Source organism: Lutra lutra, chromosome 4 (genome assembly GCF_902655055.1).
Source record: "Lutra lutra chromosome 4, mLutLut1.2, whole genome shotgun sequence".
Classification (NCBI taxonomy): Eukaryota; Metazoa; Chordata; class Mammalia; order Carnivora; family Mustelidae; genus Lutra; species Lutra lutra.
Window position 1 is genome coordinate 82403935 of NC_062281.1, and position 27265 is coordinate 82431199.

Here is a 27265-nt window from a genome sequence, read left to right on the forward strand (position 1 = left end):
ATATTAAGACAAAGGTATGGATGATATCTAGTATTGTCTTTGAAATAGAATAATCTTTCATTAAGATCAAATAATTTTTAATGATTCATGTCAGCACTCAATGAAGTGATGTTTTTAGTTTTGCATATTTTGTTGGACTATACTTCTAGAAGTAAGGAGAAAGGATTGGTTATGTTATGAAAGAATAGTGATAATGAAAAGATAGAGATAATGATGAGATCAGAATGGGGAAAGAAAGGTTGAAGTAGAAAAATAGAGAAAAAGTAGAGAAGCCATTCCTGATAAAACAGACATGACTCTAAGAGTCAGTGCATCTACAGTGCATCTTCTGACCAATCCTGTGCCAGCATCATTCCAGGTGGGACTGCCTGTCTCCATGCTGACTCTCACCTACCCCTCTCATCCCCCTCAAACAGTTCCAGCTGCAATTCTAAAATCACTAAAGGAAAGTCAATGAATCTTGAAATTCAATACTGCTTTAGTTGAAAATAATTTTATACTTATATGTATGTATATCTACATATATACATATTTACTTTCACTTATTTAAATTATGCTGATGGTTTATCATGTTTGTGAATGCAAATTTAAATGTGTAAGTATTCTTAAACGGATACTCTAGGCTAAAACTCTCAAGATAAAGTGATTTTCTTTAGGTAACTATTAGAAAATAGCTTTCATGATGGATATAAATTCACTTTTAGGTAAGCACCAACTAGTTGTTGTAAAGCTATATATATACTGAAGAAATTTGCCACAGCTGAGAAACTCTATGTCCAGGTATTCCTTGAGTCACTACTTACATTGTGCTTTGTGAGGTTTGAAATATTAGTTGCTATTGCTTGTAGCCAGTCAACACAGTCTTCAGCAGAGAGGCACTGAATAATCCCACTGCAGACCCCATCCACAGCAATGACTTGAAAAGCATTCTGCCTGCAGACATGTCAGAACAAATCAGATTAAACATCATCTCATTTATCTATTTGCAAGTTGAAATAGTTATCTGTTGAAAGCTTTTACACCATAGAAATACAGCTTCAAATTCACATTTGCTTACTTATTTTTATGGCTATTTCTGTTTTTAAATGGAACACCAAGGATGAACCCAGAAAACATATAATTTTGAATTCCTAGAAAATATCTTGAGATTCAGATAAATTTGAAGATTTGAGTTGTAAAATATATGTTACATATATGGAAGTATATCTAAAGACATGTTAGAAGGCTTATTTTCCCCTTTTACCATAAAAATATACATAAAAGTGTATTTATTACTTTCATTGACATCATTTCCTCTTTACATTTCTCTTTTCTTTTTTTTAAAGATTTTATTTATTTATCTGAGAGAGACAGAGAGCAACAGAGATAGGGAGAGAGAGAGAGAGAGAGAGAGCGAGCGAGCATGAGTGGGGAGGAGAGGGCGGAGAAGGGAACTCTATGGGGGACTCAATCTGAAAACATTGAGATCATGACCTGAACCAAAGGCATCTGCTTAACCAACTGAGCCTCCCAGGGGACCCTTTATATTTTTCAATGCATTTTTTAAATTGCAATGGAAAGACCACAAAAAAGACACACAAACATTAAACATCATATACAAAATTACCTGATATCATGCGCTAGAGCATTTTGTTAGTTGTAAACTATCTTCAACCTCAGTTTATCCCTCTTCTCAAAGATGGTTTGAACAAGAGTTTTGTAGCTCCTCCTCAGCTTTAAATTTTCTCTGAATTTATGTGAATGTTGTACATTTCAATAACCAAACTTTTCTTTAAAATCCATGGCCAGGGGCACCTGGATGGCTCAGTGGGTGAAAGCCTCTGCCTTCAGCTCAGGTCATGATCCCTGGGATTAAGCCCCGCATTGCATTGAGCTCTCTGCTCAGCAGGGAGCCTGCTTCACTTCTTCTCTCTCTGCCTGTCTTTCTGCCTACTTGTGATCTCTGTCTGTCAAATAAATATATAAAATATTTAAAAAATAAAATAAAATCCATGGCCAGTATAAATATTCTTATGGTCTTCTGTTGATTTTTTGTTATTGTTGTAGAGAAAATTAAATGATGTCATCCTTAATTGCTTACCAAGTGTTATAGAATTCAAACTGGCTCCCTACAGCTTTAATGACTTTTTTTTTTTTGTATGAAGTTCTTGCATATTTAGATGTGAGCTTAATGGACAGCATTGATAAAATTTTCAAAATGAAAGGAAGCCAGCCAAATGGTTTGAGCTTGAGAATGACTCTGTTGTGTAACATGACACACTTTGGAAACACACAAACTGTATTTAAATCTCAGCCATTTATGAAGAAATTGAAACTTCTCAAGTTCAGCATTCAAAGGCTTTGTAAATTATATAAATTTATATATTTTTCTTTAATACTTTTTCTGTCTTCTGTATTTTGTAACTACGTATATGTGGGTAGTAGGCATGATTTCACTTCCTCAAACAAAGAAAGGACACCCCACAGAGCATAGGCCTCGCTCAACTCCAGCACCTGTGTCACCTTGCCTTCCCATGACATAAATCCCTATCTTATAAGTGGACACATGCTAAAGCTCTCACTTCAAAGGCACTCTGCTTCTAAGTTATTGATATTTTTAGAGAACTCTTCTCTTACACCCTTCACTAACCCCTTTCAACAGATAACTGCAAGTGTTCAAATATACTTTTTTGTTTTCTCTTAAAAATACATGAAAAGATTTTAGAAAGTACAACTATTGTCTGTTTCTTTGAAGTAGCGTTCTTTTGAATTTGTGACAAGAAAAAAATATGCATGGCATGAAAAGAATATTATAACTTCACATGTCTTTCTTAGCTTTAATTTTGATATTCAGCAGTGAGGAAGACATTTAAAATATCCGGAGAACTCAACCATCCATGGAAAATGAGAACTAATTTGAGTTTAGTAATACACATTTCTTTCTGCCTTCTGATGATCATAACTGTTTCTTCATGCCCCATAAATTAAGACATGTCCTGAACGTATTTGTCCTCTCTGTTTTAAATAAATCATGGCAGCTTCTGATATTTTTAGCTGATTAAAGTTAATATACTAAGATCAAATCTGCACTGTATGCAATCATGTATGTTACATGGTCTCTAGAAAGAATAATTCTGTGGGACTAATCTTTTATAAATCCAGGCTTACATGTTAACATATATCACTTTTTACATTCCTTTCAACTTCTTAGGTTGATTTAATAGAAACTCTTTCATGAATATAAGTGAAATACTTGAACAGTTCCTTTGCTTACATATGACATCTTACAAAATAGGCTGATCATAAGGATTATAGTCTTGAATAAATGAGAGTATTGGCAAATTAGTCTACTTAGTTGTGACAGCAATTTCCTATATAGGAAAACGAGAATAATCTACTTTACAGATTTAACAAGTATTTATGGAGTAATTTGTGAGATCCAGATAACTTTCACATATCACTGAAGCTCCATGAATAATTTTCCTGTGAATAATCTATTCATATGTAGTCTTAACTGCAATATTTGGGAATGTTTAGTGGACTTATTCTTTCATCGGGCACTTAGGAAGAACTATAGTGCTTTTGCTTTTATTTTTAGCTTTTAGAAAATGTATTTCTCTGACTAGAGATAATCAGGAAAAAAAAGTTTTCATTTCATCTTATTTGATGGTACACATTTTGAAATCAATAGACTACATTATCCATTTATTTGGTATTGCAAGACATTAAACTTTAACAGTATTTTAGTAGTCTAGAGGATACCCAGGCAGAATTATGATTTTTAATATACACACATGTGTGCACACACACACACTTACTGAAAAAACAGTTACAATATTAGAATTAAATAACCTGAAGTTATATCTGCTCAATATTTTTATATTTTCCTGAGGATTCTTGGTCATTGCTCTGGCAATGAAAATTATTCTCAAAAGTTGCTGAATTTTAATGCAGGTTTATTTTTTAAATAAAAATTTAATCTTTCTTTGTGTGAGAAATGTTCTGCTAACTATAAAAGTTCATACATGATTTCCAATATAATTTATGCATATATATAAATTTATATATATATGTCTTATTAACACCATTTATAATTCATATTTCGATTCATTGCTGATTCTATACCTCATGAAGGCATTTGGAGGAAGACCTTAAATTTGTGAGGAGTGAACAGGAGAAAGCAGAGAGAGACAGCACTTCAAATATGAGGAAAAATAAGTGCAGACACTAAAATATACCAATTTGGAAGGGCTGGATTGCTACATCTATGAGGAAGAGGGTGGAATATGAGCATGGAAAAGCAGGCAGGCTTGTATCAGAAGGGCTTTGTATGTCACTAGAAGGGCTTTGTATGTCACAGAGAGAAACCATGGGCCTTTATATAAAAAACTACCAATATAACTGGTAAACTATGAGATTATATGGAACTGAAATAAATACATGTTAGTCAGAGTGAAAATGAACCAATTAGCTCAAGGGCTTTATAAAGTCATTAGAAAGGGTGTGATTTAATAACACCATTTTTAAAATGGAATTTGAGGAAGAGAATAGTGTCAAATTACTTCAAAGTTTGGGTTCTCACTGGCTAAGAGCTTAGATGACGATAAGGAAAAGCATTTGGACAGGAGATAGTTAATCCAAAACCAAATTATCATGAGCATGTTGGGAGGAATGGGGGCTTTTGGGGTTGGACAATGTGCATGTGGGGAGGTGGCAAGTCATGAAGTTGGTGATAAAGTAAAGCCTAATCATTAAGAGTTTTGCAAAGCATGTTAGCATGTTAGAACACTTCTACCTAATCCTTAAAGCCGGGGGGAGCCAATGGAAACATTCAAGAATTGGAATGAAAGGCTCATATTTGTATTTTAGAGAGGTTCTCTGTGGTGGTGAAGAAAATAGGGAAAAATGATAATAAAATGAAGAAGGATATAGGAAGGTATTGCAATAGGCAAGACTGACAAAAGAGTTTGTTTTGAGAGAGTGGTTTTCTGTGTACTAGTAGAGAACATTGATTCAAGTGCTATTGAAAACAAGCCATTTACTTGATTTGGTTATTAGTTATTTGGGAAAGTGATAAATGAAAGGGAAAAAAAAAAAGAACTTAGGTTAGTGATTTCAGCAGTTTATTTCTTGTTGAGTTCAAATCACATTCACCAAGTTCAGGATCTTTTCTGCATTGGACATCCTATCTTGGTTGAATGCTTCATTATAGCTTTTATTAGTCAGGCTCAAAACCTAAAATTTGGTGAGGTATATGGGGAGCTCTTCTGAACTATTTTGTTACCTATTTTCCAAGGTTTAAATCGCCAGTTTGTTTTGTGATTTGAAACACAGTAACTCATCATTCTCTAAATAAGTCCTGTAATTTTATGCAATTATTTCTGCCCCTCCCTAGTATTCCCTATGTCTGAAAAACTCTTCTATCCCACTTCATTTATTATCTGCAAAATTATTGCAAGTTATTTTATGTAAATTTCTAACTTTGAATTTTTCTGTGTGTAAAATAAAAAGAGTAACATTTGCCCCCTCACAACTTGCATTGTTAAGACTTTTTTAAAGAGCAGTTTTAGGGGAGGAGTCAAGATGGAGGAGAAGTAGCAGGCCGAGACTACATCAGGTAGCAGGAGATCAGCTAGATAGCTTATCTAAACATTGCAAACACCTACAAATCCAATGGGAGATCGAAGAGAAGAAGAACAGCAATTCTAGAAACAGAAAATCAACCACTTTCTGAAAGTTAGGACTGCGGAAAAGTGAATCCAGGCGACGGGAAGATAGACCGCGGTGGGAGGGGCTGGCTCCAGCAAGCGGCAGAGCAACAGAGCACAAAATTGGGACTTCTAAAAGTATGCTCCACTGAGGGACATCACTCCAGAAGTTAAACCAGGATGAAGCCCATGTGGGGTCAGCGTGGCCCCAGGTCCCACAAGGTCACAGAAGGATCGGGGGTGTCGGAGTGTCACAGAGCTTGCAGGTATTAGAGCGGGAAAGCTAGCTACAGAGACAGAGCCGAGGAGTGAGCTCTCAGCTCAGGATTAACTTGAACCGGTCGCAGGCTGGTTGAACTCGGAGCCCGGCTGGAGGCCAGGGAGAAGGAAGTGATTGGGCGCTATTCTATGAGGGCACACTGAGGAGTGGGGCCTGAGCTCTTGGCTCCTCTGGGCCGGAGACTGGGAGGCCGCCATTTTCATTCCCGTCCTCCGGAACTCTACAGAAAGCGTTCAGGGAACAAAAGCTCCCAAAAGCAAACCTGAGCGGATTACTCAGCCTGGTCCCGGTAAGGGCAGTGCAATTCCACCTGGGGCAAAGACACTTGAGAATCACTACAACAGGCCCCTCCCCCAGAAGATCAACAAGAAATCCAGCCAGGACCAAGTTAACCTACCAAGGAGTGCAGGTTCAATACCAAGGAGGCAGCAGAATTCCACAGTAGGAGAAAGCAAAGCACAGAACTCATGGCTTTCTCCCCATGATTCTTTAGTCTTACAGTTAATTTAATTTTTTTTCAATCTTTTTTTCGTCTTCTGCTAAATTTTTTTAACTTTTACCCATATATTTTTTTAACGTTTTTTAACTAGTTTATCTAATATATATATATATATATATATATATATATATATATATATATAGTTCTCTATTATATATTTTTTCTTTATTTGTATTCTTTTTCTAATTGTTTCTTTTTTGTTTTCTGAACCTCTTTTTATCCCCTTTCTCCCCCCCCCCATGATTTGGGGTCTCCTCTGATTTGGTTAAAGCATATTTTCCTGGAGTTGTTGCCACCCTTTTAGTATTTTACTTGCTCCTTCATATACTCTTATCTGGACAAAATGACAAGGCGGAAAAATTCACCACAAAAAAAAAGAATAAGAGGCAGTACCGAAGGCTAGGGACCTAATCAATACAGACATTGGTAATATGTCAGATCTAGAGTTCAGAATGACAATTCTCAAGGTTCTAGCTGGGCTTGAAAAAGGTATGGAAGATATTAGAGACACCCTCTCAGGAGATATAAAAGCCCTTTCTGGAGAAATAAAATAACAAAAATCTAACCAAGTTGAAATAAAAAAAAAGCTATTAATGAGGTGCAATAAAAAATGGAGGCTCTCACTGCTAGGAAAAATGAGGCAGAAGAAAGAATTAGTGATAGAGAAGGCCAAATGACAGAGAATAAAGAAGCTGAGGAAAAGAGAGAAAAACAGCTACTGGACCACGAGGGGAGAATTCAATAGATAAGTGACACCATAAGACAAAACAACATTAGAATGATTGGGATTCCAGAAGAAGAAGGAGAGAGGGGAGCAGAAGGTATATTGGAGAGAATTATTGGAGAGAATTTTCCCAATATGGCAAAGGGAACAAGCATCAGAATCCAGGAGGTGCAGAGAACCCCCCTCAAAAGCAACAAGAATAGGTCCACACCCCGTCACCTAATAGTAAAATTTACAAGTCTTAGTGATAAAGAGAAAATCCTGAAAGCAGCCTGGGAAAAGAAGTCTGTAACATACAATGGTAAAAATATTAGATTGGCAGCAGACTTATCTACAGAGACCTGGCAGGCCAGAAAGAACTGGCATGATATATTCAGAGCACTAAACTAGAAGAGCATGCAGTCAAGAATAATATATTCAGCTAGGCTATCATTGAAAATAGAAGGAGAGATTAAAAGCTTCCAGGAAAAACAAAAACTGAAATAATCTGCAAACACCAAACCAGCTCTACAGGAAATATTGAAAGGGGGCCTCTAAGCAAAGAGAGACCCTAAAAGTAGTAGATCAGAAAAGGAACACAGACAATATACAGGAACAGTCACCTTACAGGCAATACAATGGCACTAAATTCATTCTCTCAATAGTTACCCTGAATGTTAAAGGGCTAAATGCTGCAATCCAAAGACACAGGGTATCAGAATGGATAAAAAAAAAAAAAAACAAAAACCGTCTATATGTTGCCTACAAGAAACTCATTTTAAACCCGAAGACACCTCCAGATTTAAAGTGAGGGGGTGGAAAACAATTTACCATGCTAATGAACATCAGAAGAAAGCAGGGGTGGCAATCCTTACATCAGATCAATTACATTTTAAGCCAAAGACTTTAATAAGAGATGAGGAAGGACACTATATCATTCTCAAAGGGTCTATCCAACAAGAAGATCTAACAATTTTAAATATCTATGCCCCTAACGTGGGAGCAGCCAACTATATAAACCAATTAATAACAAAATCAAAGAAACACATCAACAATAATACAATAATAGTATGGGACTTTAACACTCCCCTCACTGAAATGGACAGATCATCCAAAAAAAAGATCAACAAGGAAATAAAGGTCTTAAATGACACACAGGACCAGATGGACATCACAGATATATTCAGAACATTTCATCCAAAAGCAACAGAATACACATTCTTCTCTAGGGCACATGGAACATTCTCCAGAATGGATCACATCCTTCATCCTAAATCAGGTCTCAACCAGTATCAAAAGATTGGGATCATTCCCTGCATATTTTCAGACAACAATGCTCTGAAGCTAGAACTCAATCACAAGAGGAAACTTGGAAAGAACCCAAATACATGGAGACTAAGCAGCATCCTTCTAAAGAATGAATGGGTCAACCAGGAAATTAGAGAAGAATTGAAAACATTCATGGAAACAAATGATAATGAAAACACAACGGTCCAAAATCTGTGGGACACAGCAAAGGCAGTCCTGAGAGGAAAATATATAGCGGTACAAGCCTTTCTCAAGAAACAAGAAATTTCTCAGGTACACAACCTAACCCTACACCTAAAGGAGCTGGAGAAAGAACAAGAAAGAAACCCTAAACCCAGCAGGAGAAGAGAAATCATAAAGATCAGAGCAGAAATCAATGAAATAGAAACCAAAAAAACAATAGAACAAATCAACAAAACTAGGAGCTGGTTCTTTGAAAGAATTAATAAGATTGATAAACCCCTGGCAGATTTATCAAAAAGAAAAGAGAAAGGACCCAAATAAATAAAATCATGAATGAACGAGGAGAGACCACAACTAACACCAAACAAATACAGACAATTATAAGAACATACTATGAGCAACTCTACGCCAACAAATTTGACAATCTGGAAAAAAATGGATGCATTCCTAGAGACATATAAACGACTACAACTGAACCAGGAAGAAATAGAAAGCCTGAACAGACCCATAACCAGTAAGGAGATTGAAAGAGTCATCAACAATCTCCAAACAAACAAGAGTCCCTGGGCAAGGAGGCTTCCCAGGGCATTTGTACCAACGATTTAAAGAAGAACAAATTCCTATTCTCCTGAAACTGTTCCAAAAAATAGAAATGGAGGGAAAACTTCCAAACTCATTTTATGAGGCCAGCATCACCTTGATCCCAAGACCAGACAAGGATCCCATCAAAAAAGAGAACTACAGACCAATATCCTTGATGAACACAGATGCAAAAATTCTCACCAAAATACTAGCCAATAGGATTCAACAGTACATTAAAAGGATTATACACCACGACCAAGTGGGATTTATTCCAGGGCTGCCACGTTGGTTCAACATCCGCAAATCAATCAATGTGATACAACACATTAATAAAAGAAAGAACAAGAACCATATGATACTCTCAATAGATGCTGAAAAAGCACTTGACAAAGTACAGCATCCCTTCCAGATCAAAACTCTTCAAAGTGTAGGGATAGAGGGCACATACCTCAATATTATCAAAGCCATCTATGAAAAACCCACCGCAAATATCATTCTCAATGGAGAAAAACTGAAAGCTTTTTCGCTAAGGTCAGGAACACAGCAGGGATGTCCATTATCACCACTGCTATTCAACATAGTACTAGAAGTCCTAGCCTCAGCAATCAGACAACAAAAGGAAATTAAAGGCATCCAAATCGGCAAAGAAGAAGTCAAACTATCACTCTTCGCAGATGATAGGATACCATATGTGGAAAACCCAAAAGACTCCACTCCAAAACTGCTAGAACTTGTACAAGAATTCAGTAAAGTGTCAGGATATAAAAACAATGCACATAAGTCAGTTTCATTTCTCTACACCAACAACAAGACAGAAGAAACAGAAATTAAGGAGTCAATCCCATTTACAATTGCACCCGAAACTATAAGATACCTAGGAATAAACCTAACCTAAGAGGCTAAGAATCTATACTCAGAAAACTATAAAGTACTCATGAAAGAAATTGAGGACGACACAAAGAAATGGAAAAATGTTCCATGCTCCTGGATTGGAAGAACAAATATTGTGAAAATGTCTATGCTACCTAAAGCAATCTACACATTTAATGCAATTCCTATCAAAATACCATCCTTTCTTTTTTTCAAAGAAATGGAACAAATAATCGTAAAATTTATATGGAACCAGAAAAGACCTCGAATAGCCAAAGGACTATTGAAAAAGAAAGCCAAAGTTGGTGGCATCACAATTTCAGACTTCAAGCTCTATTACCAAGCTGTCATCATCAAGACAGCATGGTACTGGCACAAAAACAGACACATAGATCAATGGAACAGAGTAGAGAGCCCAGAAATAGACCCTCAACTCTATGGTCAGCTAAACTTCAACAAAGCAGGAAAGAATGTCCAATGGAAAAAAGACAGCCTCTTCAATAAATGGTGTTGGGAAAATTGGACAGCCACATGCAGAAAAATGAAATGGACCATTTCCTTACACCACACACGAAAATAGACTCAAAATGGATGAAGGACCTCAATGTGAGAAAGAAATCCATCAAAATCCTTGAGGAGAACACAGGCAGCAACCTCTTCGACCTCAGCCGTAGCAACAACATCTTCCTAGGAACATCGCCAAAGGCAAGGGAAACAAGGGCAAAAATGAACTATTGGGATTTTATCAAGATCAAAAGCTTTTGCACAGCAAAGGAAACAGTTAACAAAACCAAAAGACAACTGACAGAATGGGAGAAGATATTTGCAAACGACATATCAGATAAAGGGCTAGTGTCCAAAATCTATAAAGAACTTAGCAAACTCAACACCCAAAGAACAAATAATCCAATCACAAATGGGCAGAAGACATGAACAGATATTTCTGCAAAGAAGACATCCAGATGGCCAACAGACACACGAAAAAGTGCTCCACATCAGTCGGCATCAGGGAAATACAAATCAAAACCATAATGAGATATCACCTCACACCAGTCAGAATGGCTAAAATTAACAAGTCAGGAAATGACAGATGTTGGTGGGGATGCGGAGAAAGGGTACCCTCCTACACCGTTGGTGGGAATGCAAGCTAGTGCAACCACTCTGGAAAACAGCATGGAGGTTCCTCAAAATGTTGAAAATAGAACTACCCTATGACCCAGCAATTGCACTGCTGGGTATTTACCCTAAAGATACAAACGTAGTGATCCGAAGGGGCACGTGCACCCGAATGTTTATAGCAGCAATGTCTACAATAGCCAAACTATGGGAAGAACCTATATGTCCATCAACAGATGAATGGATAAAGAAGAGGTGGTATATATACACAATGGAATACTATGCAGCCATCAAAAGAAATGAAATCTTGCCATTTGCGACGACGTGGATGGACCTAGAGGGTATCATGCTTAGTGAAATAAATCAATCAGAGAAAGACAGCTATCATATGATCTCCCTGATATGAGGAAGTAGAGATGCAACATGGGGGAGGTTAGGGGGTAGGAGAAGAATAAATGAAACAAGATGGGATTGGGAGGGAACAAACCATAAGTGACTCTTAATCTCACAAAACAAACTGAGGGTTGCTGGGGGGGACGGGGGTTGGGAGAGGGTGTGGGGTTATGGACACTGGGGAGGGTATGTGCTATTGTGAGTTCTGTGATGTGTGTAAACCTGGCGATTCACAGACCTGTACCCCTGGGGATAAAAATGCATTATATGTTTCTAAAAAATAAATTAGAAAATAATATACAAAAAAATAACAGATTTAGAATTTATTATGAAAAATTATTTAGTTTGTACATTGCATATGACAATAAAGATTTATATTACAAAAAAAAAAGTCACCACATAATTGAGGGGGAAGTAAAGAGATTTACAATATACTCCTTGCCTCCACACATGTAGTGCTTCCCCTATTATGAACATTCCCTAACTAGAGTGGTACATGTGTTACAATTGATGAATCTACATCAACACATCATTAGCACCTAAAGTCCACAGTTTACATTAGTATTCACCCTTAGTGTTCTGTATTCTGTGGGTTTTGACAAATGTAGGATATCATGTATCCATCGTTATAATATACAGAGTATTTTCATCGCCCTAAATATCCTCTCTGCCCAACTTCTTAATTTCTTCCTCTACCTTCCCTTGTATATTCCTACACCTGTAGCCACTGATCTTTTTATTGCCTCTGTTGTTTTGTCTTTTCTAGAATGTCGTATGGTTGGAATCATGCAGCATGTAGCTATTTCAGATTGATTTTTTTCATTTGGTAATATGCATTTACAGTTCTCCCATGTCTATTTATGACTTGATAGCTCATTTCTTTTTAGTTCTGGATAATATTCCATTATCTGGAATATACAGTTTATTTATCCATTCAACTACTTTATTTTATTTTATTATTTTTTTATTAACATATAATGTATTATTTGTTTCAGGGGTACAGGTCTCTGATTCATCAATCTTACATAATTCACAGCACTCACCATAGCAAATACCCTCCCCAATGTCCATTATCCAATCATATCTCTCCCACTCCTGTCTCCTCCAGCAACCCTCATTTTGTTTCCTGAGATTAAGAGTCTCATGGTTTGTCTCCCTCTCTGTTTTTATCTTGTTCCATTTTCCCCTCCCTTCCCCTATGATCCTGTCTTGTTTCTCAAATTCCCCATATCAGTGAGATCACATGATAATTATCTTTCTCTGATGGACTTATTTCACTTAGATCCATCCACGTTATCCCAAATGACAAGATTTGGGGGTTTTGATGGCTGCATAATATTCCATTGTATATATATACCACATCTTCTTTATCCATTCATCTGTTGATGGACATCTAGGTTCTTTTCATGGTTTGGCTATTGTGGACATTGCTGCTATAAACATTCGGGTGTGCATGGCCCTTCAGATCACTACGTTTGTATCTTTGGGTAAAAACCCAGTAGTGCAATTGCTGGGTTTTAGGGTAGGTCTATTTTCAACTTTTTGAGGAACCTGCACACTGTTTTCCAGAGTGGATGCAACAACTTGCATTCCCACCAACAGTGTAGGAAGGTTCCCTTTTCTCTGCACCCCCCCCAACACTTGTCCTTTCCTGATTTGTTAATTTTAGCCATTCTGACTGGTGTGAGGTGGTATCTCACTGTGGTTTCAATTTGTATTTCCCTGATGCTGAGTGATGTGGAGCACTTTTTCATGTGTCTGTTGGCCATTTGGATGTCTTCTTTGCGGAAATATCTGTTCATGTCTTCTGCCCATTTCTTAATTGGATTCTTTGTTCTTAGGATGTTGCATTTGATAAGTATTATCGATTTTGGATATTAGACTTTATTTGATATGTCATTTGCAAATATCTTCTCCCATTCTATCAGTTGTCTTTTGGTTTTGTTGACTGTTACCTTTGCTGTGTAAAAGTGTTTTTGTTTGTTTGTTTGTTTGTTTGTTGTTGTTGTTGTTGTTGTTTTAATCTTAATGAAGTCCAAATAGTTCATTTTCGTTCTTGCTTCCCTTGCCATTGGTGATGTCTCTAGGAAGAAGCTGAAATAGCCAAAGTCACAGAGGTTGCTACCTGTGTTCTGCTCAAGGATTTTGATGGAGTCTTGTCTCATATCGAGGTCATTCTTCCATGTCAAATCTGTTTTTGTGTGTGTTGTAAGGAAATGGTCGACTTTCATTCTTCAGCATGTGGCTGTCCAATTTTCCCAACACCACTTGTTGAAGAGACTGTATTTTTTTCATTGGACATTCTTTCCTGCTCTGTTGAAGATTAGTTGACCATAGAGTTTAGGGTCTATTTCTGGGCTTTCTTTTCTGTTCCATTGATCTATGTGTCTGTTTTTGTGCCAGTACCATACTGTCTTAATGATCACAGATTTGTAATGGAGCTTGAAGTCTAGTTGTGATGTCACCAGCTTTGGTTTTCTTTTTTCAACATTCCTCTGGCTATTTGGGGTCTTTTCTGGTTGCACACAAATTTTAGGATTATTTGTTCCATTTCTTTGAAAACAGTTGATGGTGTTTTGATAGGGATCACATTAAATGTTTAGATTGCTCTAGGTAACACAGACATTTTCTCAATATTTGTTCTTCCAACCCATAAGCATGGAACATTTTTCCATTTCTTTATGTCTTCCTCAATTTCTTTCATGACTATTCCAGAGTTTTCTGGGTACAGGTTCATTTTCTCTTTAGTTAGATTTATTCCTAGGTATCTTATGGTTTTGTGTACAATTGTAAATAGGATTAACTCCTTAATTTCTCTTTCTTCTGTCATGTTGGTGTATAGAAATGCAACTGATTTCTGTATATTGATTTTATATCCTGACACTTTACTGAATTCCTGTATGAGTTCTACCAGTTTTGGAGTGGAGTCTTTTGGGTTTCCCATATAAAGTATCATCTCATCTGCAAACACTGACAATTTGACTCCTTCTTTGTCTACTTGGATGCCTTTTATTTCTTTTTGTTGTCTGATTGCTGAGGCTAGGACTTGTAGTACTGTGTTGAATAGCAGTGGTGATAGTGGACATCGCTGCCATGTTCCTGACCTTAGGGGAAAAGCTCGGTTTTTCTCCATTAAGGATGATATTTTCATAGGATTTTCATAGATGGCTTTTATGATATTGAAGTTATGTACCTTCTTTCCCTACACTATGAAGAGTTTTGTTCAAGAAAGTATGTTTTACTTTGTCAGATGCTTTTTCTCCATATATTGAGAGTATTCTATGGTCCTTGAACTTTACTTTATTAATGTATTGTATCACCATGATTGATTTGTGGATGCTGAATGAAACTTGCAGTGCAGGAATATAACCCACTTGGTCATGGTGAATAATCCCTTTAATGTACTGTTGAATCCTACTGGATAGTATTTTGGTGAAAATTTTTGCATCCATGTTCATCAGGGATATTGGTTTGTAATTCTCCTTTTTGATGAGGTCTTTGTCTAATTTTGGGATCAAGTTAATGCTGGCCTCATAGAATGAGTTTAGAAGTTTTCCTTCTGTTTCTATTTTTTGGAACAGTTTCAGGAGAATTGGTATTAATTCTTCTTTAAATGTTTGGTAGAATTCCCCTGGAAAGACATCTGACCCTGGACTCATGTTTGTTGGGAGATTTTTGATGACTGTTTCAGTTTCCTTACTGGTTATGGGTCTGTTCAGGTTTTCTCTTTCTTCTTGGTTCAGTTTTGGTAGTTAATACATCTCTAGGAATACATCCATTTCTTCCAGATTGTCTAATTTGCTGGCATATAGTTGCCATTCATAATTTGTTCTTATAATTGTTTGTATTTCTTTGGTGTCTCCTCTTTCATTCATGATTTTATTACTTTGGGTCTTTCTCCTTTTCTATAAGTCTGGCCAGGGGTTTATAAATCTATTAATTCCTTCAAAGAACAAGCTCCTAGTTTCATTGTTCTGTTGTACTGTTCTTTTGGTTTCTATTTCATTGATTTCTGCTCTGATCTTTATTATTTCTCTTCTCCTGCTGGGTTTAGGCTTTATTTGCTGTTCTTTCTCCAGTTCCTTTAGGTATAAGGTTAGAATGTGTATTTAAGACCTTTCTTGTTTCTTGAGAAAGGCTTGTATTGCTATATACTTTTCTTCTGGGACTGCCTTTGCTGCATCTCAAAGATTTTGAACAGTCATGTTCTCATTTTCACTTGTTTTCATGATTTTTTTAAACTCTCTTTAATTCCTGGTTGACCCATTCATTCTTTAGGAGGATGCTCTTTAGCCTCCATGTATTTGAGTTCTTTCCAACTTTCCTCTTGTGGCTGAGTTCTAGTTTCAAAGCATTTTGCTCTGAAAATATGCAGGGAATGAACCCAATCTTTTGGTACCAGTTGAGACCTGATTTGTGCCCCAGGAGGTGATCTATTCTGGAGAATGTTACATGTGCACAAGAGAGGAATGTGTATTCTGTTGCTCTGAGATAAAATGTTCTAAATATATCTGTGATGTCCATCTGGTCCAGTGTGTCACTTAAAGCCTTTATTTCCTTGTTGATCTTTTGCTTAGATGATCTGTCCATTTCAGTGAGGTGGTGTGTTAATGTCCCCTACTATTATGGTATTATTGTTGATGTTTGTCTTTGATTTTGTTATTAGTTGGTTTTGGCACAGGGCTGCAGAGACAAGTAGAAGCTTCAAGCAACCCCTAAGGCAGTGGCTGAGGATGTGCTCTGCCTGTGGGAGGGTGCACAGCTCAGCAGAGTTTGCAGAGGGGGCATCTGTGTGTTCTGGACCACACAGCAGGGAGTGGACTGAGGCTTCTCTCTGAGACAGATGTCTGGGTGCAGTTTGCTTTCCTCTAAACCTTGAAAAGCCACAAAAAGCCGCCAAGGAAAAAAACAAACAAACAAACAAACAAACAAACAAACAAACAAAAACTTCCAGAGAACAAAAGCCTGAAAATCCAGTTTCCACAGAGCCCAGCCCCTTGATGGGGGCAGGAGGGCTCAACCCAAGCAAGACTGCTTGAAAAAAAAAGACAAACATGGCAGGGCCCTCCCAAGAAAGCCAGCCAAAAGAACGAGAGGACAACCACCACAGGGTCTCCATACTGTAAAACCCCAATATCAGGGGAAAACAGGATATTCAGCTCCTGGTATTGCCCTACCAGTTTTATCTCCTTTGGGTAAATTCCAAGAAATGTGGTTACTGGATCACATGGTAAGTGTTATGTTTAGTTTTGTAAGAAACTGCCAGACGACTTCCAAAGTGTCTGGACCAAGTGGCTCAATTCTCATTGCCAGTAAATGAGAATTCTTAGTTCCCCATATCCTCCTAGGTATTATTCTCACTGTCCTTAGTTTTGGTCACTTTAATAGTTATGCTGGTATCCTGTTGTTGTTTTAATTTGCATTTCGCTGGTAATATATGATGTGGGGCATCTTTTTATACATTTACCTGCCATTTGCATATCTTCTTTGGTGAGGTGTCTATTAAGGTTTTGGACCTATTTTTTATTTTTGTTATTATTATTATTATTATTATTATTTTGGTTGGGTTGTTTATTTTCTTATTGTCCACTTTTAGAGCTTCATCTCTCTTTATTTTCTTTCTTTCTTTTTTTTGGGGGGGGGGCTGGAGCAGGAGATAACAGTCCTTTATCAGATGTCTTTTGCAAGTATTTTCCCCCAGTCCATAGTTTATCTTCTCATTCTACTGACATTATCTTTTGTAGAACATAAATTATTAATTTTAATGGAATCTAGCTTATCAGGTTATTCTTTCATAGATCATGCATTCAGTGTTTTATCTAAAAATCATCACCACACTCAAGCTTATACAAGTTCTTATCAATGTCATCTTTTTGAAATTTTATAATTCTGTGTTTTACATTTAGGTCTCTGATCTATTTGGGGTTAATTTTGAGGAAAGGTATAAGGTGTGGGTCTAGATTCATTATTTTGCATGTGGATGTCCAGTTGTTCCAGCACCATTTGCTGAAAAGACTCTTTTCTCCATTGTATTGTCTTGGCTTCTTTTTCAACATCAGTTGACTGTATTTATGGGAGTCTATTTCTGGGCTCGTTATTATGTTCCATTGATCTGTTTGGCTATTATTTTGCAGTACCACACTGTCTTGATTATTGCAGCTTTTGCTAAGTCTTAAAGTCAGGTAGTATCAGTCTTCTAAATATTCTTGTTCTTGAATTTTGTGTTAGCTATTCTGGCTCTTCTAACTCTTCCAAAAAAAAAAAAATCACAAAATAACTTGCTAGTATTTGGATTGGGATTGCATTGAATATAAAGATCAAGTTAGGAATAATTGGCATTTTGACAATATCAAGATTTCCTATATATGAACATGGGCTATCTCTCCATTTATTTAATTTTCCTTGATTTATTCATCAGAGTTTTGTAGTTTTTTCCTATAAATTAACATTTTCTTTATCTGGGTGCTAAAGCAAATGTTATTATATTTTTAATATCAAATTCTCATTTTCACTGCTGGTAGATAAGAAAATGATTAACTTTTGCATATTAATCTTGTATCCTGCATACATGCTATCATCAGTTATTAGTTATGGGACTTTTTTTGTCAATTCTTTCTGATTTTCTACATTGGTTATCATGCCATCTTTAATCAAAGAGAGTTTTGGTTCTTCCTTCCTAATCTGTATGTCTTTTATTTTATTTCCTTTATTTTAGAAATCCACTGCTTTTGATAACTTGAGATCCAGTTGTCATTGCCAAACTTAAATTCTGACATTTCTGTTCTTTGACTGTAATCTTTTCCTTTCTATCACCACTTAATTATCTTATTCTTCTTCATCTTTTTTAAATCCTTATAATTGTCTCTGTCCATAAATCTATTCTGCATATATTTGTACTCCTCCATAGACTGAATTCCCTATTCATCCATATCAATTATGTGTTTTCATCTTGTCATAGACTTTCCTGACATTTTGACCTCCAGCCATTCTTACCTTATGAATTCCTGACATTCAAAAATTTCAATTAAATTAATTTTATAGCTTTTTCTTCCTAATGTGTCAGAATTCCCTGGAAAAAGTAATAACTTGTGCACAATAGTCCCAATACAATTGGTATCTTGGAATCAAGATCTTAGTACCTATGATCTACTTTACCATCTTTCTACCCTCACTGCATTCAGCATTATATATATTGCAGATTCTCTTGCTTACCTAACACTCATCGTATTTATCTCACACAATTGGATAAACTATTTCTTGTAATATCCATTTCATAGTTTGTTTCATAGTTTCTTCAATTCCTGAATCCTACCTATCTCTATGTCATTATGAAAGGATAGCCTTGAATTCTAACTCTTGAATATCTGGTGTCTTTACCCTATATTTTGTTAAGATTTTATGTTTTAGAAATACATATCTTTTATTTTCTCAATCAGAAATCTTTTATCTAAGCCCCAAACTTGCTGGAATATGTTCTTTTAAAGTATATTCCTTATTTATTTTTTCAATTTTCCAGATATACTCAGGTTTGCTGGGACTTTATCATTCTTTGGCTACAGAAAATGTTAAAATTTGATTTTTAGGCTTGTATTATTGAAGTATCAGTAATTATGTCAAAAACTTGAGAAATAAAATAAGTAAGGAATATCTGACAAAATAATTTTTCTCTAGGTTGAAAAAACTATGCAAAGTTTTCTAGAGTTGCCCAAAGGAAATTTAAGCTTTTTAAATATATCTTAAAGGGTTTATGGCACTTTCTCCCTTAACCCCACAAGATAGTGTAATGGAGAGGAAATGATTGCAAATTGATCCTCAAGCTAGAATGAGGCTACTGGAGGCTCCTCACCACCTGCCCTGTCCTTAGAATATACATTTTGCTTACCATTTCCATGTCCTAAGGACATTAAGGTGTTGTTGAAACCATCTGGATGGCATAAGTGACTGAACCCAATTAAGGCTTCTGTATCAACTTAAAGATTTTTTTTTAAGATTTTATTTATCTATTTGACAGAGGAAGAGAGATCACAAGTAGGCAGAGGGGCAGGCAGAGAGAGCGGGTGAAGCAGACTCCCTGCTGAACAGAGAGCCCGATGCGGGTCTCCATATCAGGACCCTGAGATCACGACCTGGGCCAAAGGCAGAGGCTTAACCCACTGAGCCACCCAGGCACCCCTTAAAGATTCTTTTGGGTGGGTGCAGAGATCTATTCACTTTGCAGTCACTCAAGACAAACCACATAAGGAAGTTCCTTTTCTTATTAAACCTGTCACCTACCAATCTGGAGGGTTCTACCTCTTTCTTGGATCTTTCCTTGCCCTTACATGAATGAGGGGGCCAGTTTGCAAACCAACACATGAAGAGGGGGAGTATATATGGATATTGTGCTATACAAAGCAACACATGTATGGCTTGTGGGTAGGAGAAATCAAGTAGAATTTTAATGTTATTTAGTTAAATATTTTTTGAAAGTTATTGGTTGTTCTTGGTTTACATGAAGTAAAGTCCTTGTGGACCTGTCGACCTATCACAGAAAATGAAAAAAGTCAATCAGTTCAATCACTCTGGATCTGTATAGGACCACAAGTAACAAGTGATCAATGGAATAGCAAGAATAATGGAATAGCAAGAATAACCCAAACAGGAAGCTGTTTTTCCTCTAGCTTCTCTGGCATTGACTCCTTTCCCTCAATTAGTAACCATGGCCTGACCATGATAGGCCTTGAATTCCATATCCCTCTTTGCCCCCTCATCACATTAGCATAACCTTTACATAGTTCCCCTTTCTTTATTGTCAATATTCTTTTTTATTTTTTTCTAAAGTTTTTGTTTACTTATTTTAGAGAGAGAGAGAATGGGTAGGAGCAATGGGAGAAGGAGAGAGAGAATCTCAAGCAGACTCCCCACTGAGCTCAAGATAACAATCCTGAGATCATGACCTGAACTGAAATCAAGAGTCAGATGCTTACCCAACTGAACCACCCCGGTGCCCCTGCCAATATTCTTCTTATAAACAACTGTTTTCCATTCAGTTAACTCCAAAAATCATTCCATCCTAAGTCACTCCAAAATTAATGAGTTTCTGATTCTTTCAGTATTTCTTTTTTATAGTTGATAAAATCAACAACTTTCTTCACCTTAAAACACTATTTGCAATAGATTCTGTTTTTATAGTATTATAATCAGCCTTTTCTCCCTACCTATTTACTTCTTTTCTATTTCATATTATCACCTGTTTTCCTCCCTCCTGAGATCTTCTTAACTATACATTTCTAAAAAGTCCCATCCTTCAATGAGCAACTATGAACTGAGTATTTCTGATTCATATTTGTCCCCAGCATTTGAATTCATTTTACAAAATTCTTGCATGCTTAAATAAACATAATTCTCACAATCACCACTCTTGCTCTCTGTTCCAGTACTAAACTTCATCCATAGGTGCCTACAAAAACAAAAACAAAAACAAAAACAAAAACACCAACTCAGATGTCTTCACCTCAGGAGAAAAAGGCTGAACGCTCTTGGAAAGACACTAGGGATTCTGCAGCCATTGGAATTTTCAAAAGTAATAGTGCAAATCAGCAGATTTTATTACAATACTATTGATTTTCCTACTGTTTGAAAAGCATGCAGTAGGTGATGCTCTTACTCAAAAACAAAGTGATGGAATGTGTCCTCATTAAAACTAATTTAATAAGCATTTATTGAGCATCTGTGAGCCATGAGGCATGCTCAGTATTGAATGTATGAAGATACATACTACCTTTCTAAAATCCAAATACACACACACACACACACACACACATACACATAACATTATATAAATTCAATATATTCTTATCATATAGGGAAAATTAAGTTTAGCAATTTAAATGTATCCAAAGTTCCCACAATCTCTACTTCCCATTCCCATTCTAATATTCCAACACTACAATGCTCTACAATATAGACACTTCAGAATTGAAATCTGATATATATTTGTAAATCAGGGTCATTACCATAGATGAACATAAACTGTCTTAACACTGATAAAAAATATTGTGATGTTTTAATTCATACCTAGATAATAGTATATGACAGTAACACAACTTTGTTGCAAGTAAATACAAGAGGTATTTTATCACTGAAGTTAAAATTATGGGCCTTGGGAAATCCAGCCAACATTAACATCCTAGGTTTTGAACCAACATAAATAATTTCCTATGTTTATCATCCTGAGCTAGTAATTTATCCTTTTATTTATTTTTTTTCTCCTCACTGTTGCAACTGCCACTGGCCTGTAAGCTCCTTCAGGGAAAGAACCAAACACAACACCTCCTACTTACAGACATTAAATCAATATTTATTGAGTGAATGAATGAACAATAAATTAGCTCTTGAATGTGAATTGCTGTGAAATCCACTCTGAATAGTGCTATGTTTATAACTGCTTATTACTGTAATATTTATTGAGTGTAATTAATTCAATTGCTAAAAGCTGTTGATGTATTGCAGCACCATAAAAATAAAAATGTAGGGAGTCATCTGGACTCAACCAATTTCTTTTTCCTCATAAACTGTTTTAGCTAAATGATTCTATATCATGTATCTGTGTGAATTTTTCTGAAGTAAAAACAAAACAATTATATGCACTTAAAAATATATATTGTTAATAGCAATATTAAGAGACTTCTTAAAGCAGAAGAAAAACAAACCCAAAAGAATGAAACAAAGAAAAACAGAAAGATTAAAGATAGGATACATGTGAAGAGTTATGTAAAAATAATAATATAATACCTTGAGGAATTTAAAATACATATAGAATTAAAAATCATATCAGAAATATGTCAAGGGATGCTGGTGGCTCAGTCAGTTAAGTGTCTGCCTTCAGCTCAGGTAGTGATCTCAGGGTCCTGAGATCCTTAGGTTTGCTGCTCACCAGGGAGGCTGCTTCTCCCTCTCCCTCTGCCCCCTCCCCCCTGCCTCATTCTTTCTCTCTCTAATAAATAAAACCTCTAAAAAAAGAGGAAGAAAGAAAAAAAAAAGACTTATGTCCAAAGATAGAAAAAGAATAAAGAGTTAAATTGTTCTAAGTTTCTAGCATTTTCTGAAAAGGCAAAATTAGTAAATTGAATTGAATTAAATTGTATGATGTTGGGACGCCTGGGTGGCTCAGTTGGTTAAGCAGCTGCCTTCGGCTCAGGTCATGATCCCAGCGTCCTGGGATCGAGTCCCACATCGGGCTCCTTGCTTGGCGGGGAGCCTGCTTCTCCCTCTGCCTCTGCCTGCCATTCTGTCTGCCTGTGCTCGCTCGCTCTCCTCTCTCTCTGACAAATAAATAAAATCTTTAAAAATAAAAAATAAAAAATAAATTGTATGATGTTATGGTCTGAGTGTTTGTGTCCCCTGTTCCCCTCACCCCAAAATTTATATGGTGAAATATTAATGACCAGTGTGATGGCATTAATAGGTGGAGTCTTTTGGAGTGGCTTAACCATAAGCCATGAGAGTGAAACCTTCATGAATGGCATTAGTGTTTTATAAAAGAGACTCTAAAGAAATCCCGAATTACAACAGAGTCAAAGGACAAAAGAAATTTCCCCAAAGAGGATTCCATATGACAAAGGAGCACATGAAAAGATGTTCAACACCTTTAAAATGCACAAATTCAGGTCACAATGACATATTGCTACATTCCTAACAGAATACAAACTAAAAAGATGGCAATGACACCAAATGTTGGCAATGATGTAGAGAAATGAGATCACTCATACATGCTTGTGGGGATGTAGAATTGTACAGTCAGTCTAAAAAACAGTGTACCTCTTTCTTACAAAACTAAATATACATACAATTCAATGATTGAGCTCTTGAGCATTTACTCAAAGAAATGAAAATGTATGTTCATATAAAAATCTATACACAAATGTTCATAGCATCTTAATTTAGAATATCCCAAAACAGAAAGACCCCAGATATCCTTCAAGGGGTGAATATTTTTAATGCAGTATATTCATACCATGTAATACTATTAGAAATTAGAAATTTTTGGGCGCCTGGGTGGCTCAGTGGGTTAAGCCGCTGCCTTCGGCTCAGGTCATGATCTCAGGGTCCTGGGATCGAGTCCCGCATCGGGCTCTCTGCTCAGCAGGGAGCCTGCTTCCCTCTCTCTCTCTCTCTGCCTGCCTCTCTGTCTACCTGTGATCTCTCTCTGTCAAATAAATAAATAAAATCTTAAAAAAAAAAGAAATTAGAAATTTTTCATTTCTTTTTAGGAATGAACAACTGAAAAATGCAACTACTTGGAAGAATTACTATAGAATTATGCTGAGTAAGAAAATTCAACCCATTAAGGTAACATAATGTAAGATTTCATTTATATATTATATATTTTATAATATTATATAATATTCTTAAAATTACATAATAATAGAGATGAAGGACAGATTAATAAATCGTCAGAGATCAGGGGTATACTGGGGAGAAGAATATTGGCATGGCTATCGAAGGGCAACAGGAAGGTTCTTATGTTCTCATGTAACTGTTCTTGTTTGTGGATAAAAGAATGTGAACATGGGAAAAATTCTATAGAACTACACACACACACACACACACACACATGTGAAATCTGAATTAGTGGATTTTGTTCATTTCCTGAATGTGGTATGGTACTATAGTTTTTCAAGAAGTTACCATTTGGGAAAATGGGTAAGGAGTAAACAGAATACCTGTATTCTTTCATACAACTACATGTGAAAGTACAATTATCTCAAGATAAAATGTTTAATTATAAAAAATAAAAACCTAAAGTGTTGAATAGAAAACAAATACTAACACAGTAGATATAATCCCAAATATACCAGTAATTACAAGAACTAGACTAAATAATCCAATTGGAAGATTAAGATTGTTATTTTGGATTTAAAAAAAAAAGAAATAAAAGAAAAATATATACAGCTCAGAAAGGACACATTTTGTAGAGTAAGACTAATGAAAGTTGAAAGAAATCAATAAAAGAATATATAATGTAAATTTGGTGCAATTCTTGAAAGCAAGAAACAACTTCAGAGATATGGGACATTTCATAATGATAAAAAGGTTATACATCAAAAAGTCATAAAGTTCTAAATCTTCTTATATCCAATAAAATAAAATTAAATGTATACAGCAAATATTGACACACTAAAAAGAAGAGACACACAAAGTCACCACACAAAGACACAAGGTCACACTGAAATGCACCTTTCTCAATATGAATAAATATGACTTAATTGAAATATGTAAAATACTGCATATGTAAAATATGTAAAATACTTTAGGAAATGACAAGACAGATTCTTTTAAGTGTATATGGAACATTTAGAACTATTCACACACTGGATAAAATCAAGTTTCAACAAGTATTAAAGGCTTGAAATTATTCTATATAAAATTATACTAGAAAGCAATAACAAAAGAGATAATTAGAAAAATCCCAAAATATTTTGAAATTTTGCAATACATTTTTATCTAAAATATAATCCATGAGTCAAAGAAGTAATTATAACAAAAATTAGAAAATATAATTAAATGAATACTTAAGAAAATAGCTTCATGAATAGCAACACTTCCAGACTCTAATTCTGGCCAAGAAGGAGTAGCCCCATTCTGCTCAAATTCCACCCAACACAATTAACGAACCATGGACATACTCCAACAACAGGTAGAGATGACGAATGAAAAGAAAAGGATAAGGCTAATTGCCTAGGGACCTTTTGACTTGAGGAATGGCAAGGTGGTAAGTCTTGTGGGTTTTCTTACTGCCTCCCATATATCCTACACAGTGTGCTCTAGGAGTCTGCAACCCAGAATCACTAACAGCAAGACAGAAAAAGGGTTACAACAAAGTCTCTTCTCCCTAAAGGACTATGAAATGAGTAGGCTAACCACATTCACTATTTTTTGGAAACCTGCCCTAATACAATCAAGCATCAATGGAACCACTGTCTCCTTTTCCCCAGGTTTCATCAGGGCCAAGCAGGGAGCTAGTCTTCCACACATCCTCTGATTCCATCACTTAGTGGTGTTCAAGAGACCATGCAGGAAACTGATCCTCCATTTCCCACATCAAAGAAGCAGACAGAATTTCCATTCCTCTTGAGATAATATCACTGGGACCTAGTGGGAAGCTTAACCCCCATCCCCACTCTGCAGCAATTACACTCAGGAAGGTGGCCTGAAATGGAGTTAGTGGGTACTCTGTTTCTCCTCCCGTGCTAACCACCATGGATCAGCAGGAAGCCTAGCTTCCATGCCCACCTATCATCACCAAGGTTAAGTGAGGTGGTGGGAGGTAGGACTTATTGCCCTCAGCTTTCCCTCCATCTCCTCCTCTCTGTCCACAGGGTCTCACTATGGAGAGCTGAGCATCTACCTCATCCTGCAGCAATAAAGCAATGTGGTCAATCCCGCCCTTCCACCCTCCCAGGAGGCAGAAGGGTCAAGCAGGAAAATAAGCGGACATTCCAGTCAAAGGCACTGCATGATCCAGTTGGCATTTGACATTCACCAGGATTTAGTTAGAGGGACTGAGGAGTTTGACAACTTGCATTTCAGTAATTTTTAATGAGGCAGTATGAGTGGGGATTCAGGGAATTTAACATACACACCCATCCAGCCCTATTACATGGCAACAAAGGGATTACCTGCTTTAAAAGGGAGATTAAAAAAGAATCAAAAGTCTCATAATTTAATACCCAAAAAGTCCGGGATACATTTTTTTTTTAAATCACTGGTTTTACTAAAGCCAGGAAAATTACACCCTGAATGAGAAAAGATAATCCAAACACACCAATACTGAGATGAACAAGATACTGAAATTATTTTGACAAGTATTTTAAACCAGTCATAATAAATATGCTTTAATTAGCAATTACAAGTGCTCTTAAAACAAACAAAAAATTAGAAAATTTCAGCAATAAACACACACACACCTCAAATAGACATGATAGACCTGAATATCACATCAACAACAACAAAAAAATAAAATCATGGTGAATGAGCTCAATAGCAGAATGGAAACAAAAGAAGACAGAATCATAGAATTTGAAGACAGATCAATAGAATTTACCCAGTCTGTATAGCAGAAAGAAAATTGATTGAAAAACAAAGTATAAATTTTCATAGATTTGTGGAAGAATAATATAAAAGCTAACATTGTATTATCAAAGTGACAGAAGGAAAGAAGAGAGACTGGGACTGTCAAAGTATTTAAAGAAGTAATGACAGAAAACATCCATAATTTGCTGAAAGCCATATACATACAGATTTAAGAAGCTGAGGGAAACCAGGAGAGAATAAAACCAAAGAAATCCATCCAAAGATACATCATAATTAAACTTCTGAAAACTAAAAGAAAAAAAAAACAAAAAACAGAAATCCTTTAAAAACAGGAAGCAATATTATTTATAGGGAAGCACCAATTTGAATGATCAGGAGGCCCAAAGCACTGCATGACGTTTTTCAGATACAAGGCAAGAATTATCAACTTTGATTTCTATATCCATGGGAACTAATCCTAGGAGTTAAGGTAAAATGAAGATATTTTCAGACAAAGTAAACTAAGAGAATTTGATACAAGTAAATATACCTTTAAAGAATGGCTAATAAAAAATTTTAAAAAAACACCT

At 36.1% G+C, this 27265-nt stretch overlaps 1 protein-coding gene across 1 annotated transcript in view; it reads right to left on the bottom strand.

Annotated features, from left to right (window-relative positions):
- SNTG1 (syntrophin gamma 1) overlaps positions 1 to 27265 on the bottom strand; it is a 913181-nt gene that overhangs the window by 189146 nt on the left and 696770 nt on the right. The window contains 1 exon segment of the mRNA XM_047727784.1: positions 804 to 933. Within this exon segment, the coding sequence (XP_047583740.1) occupies positions 804 to 933 (130 nt within the window).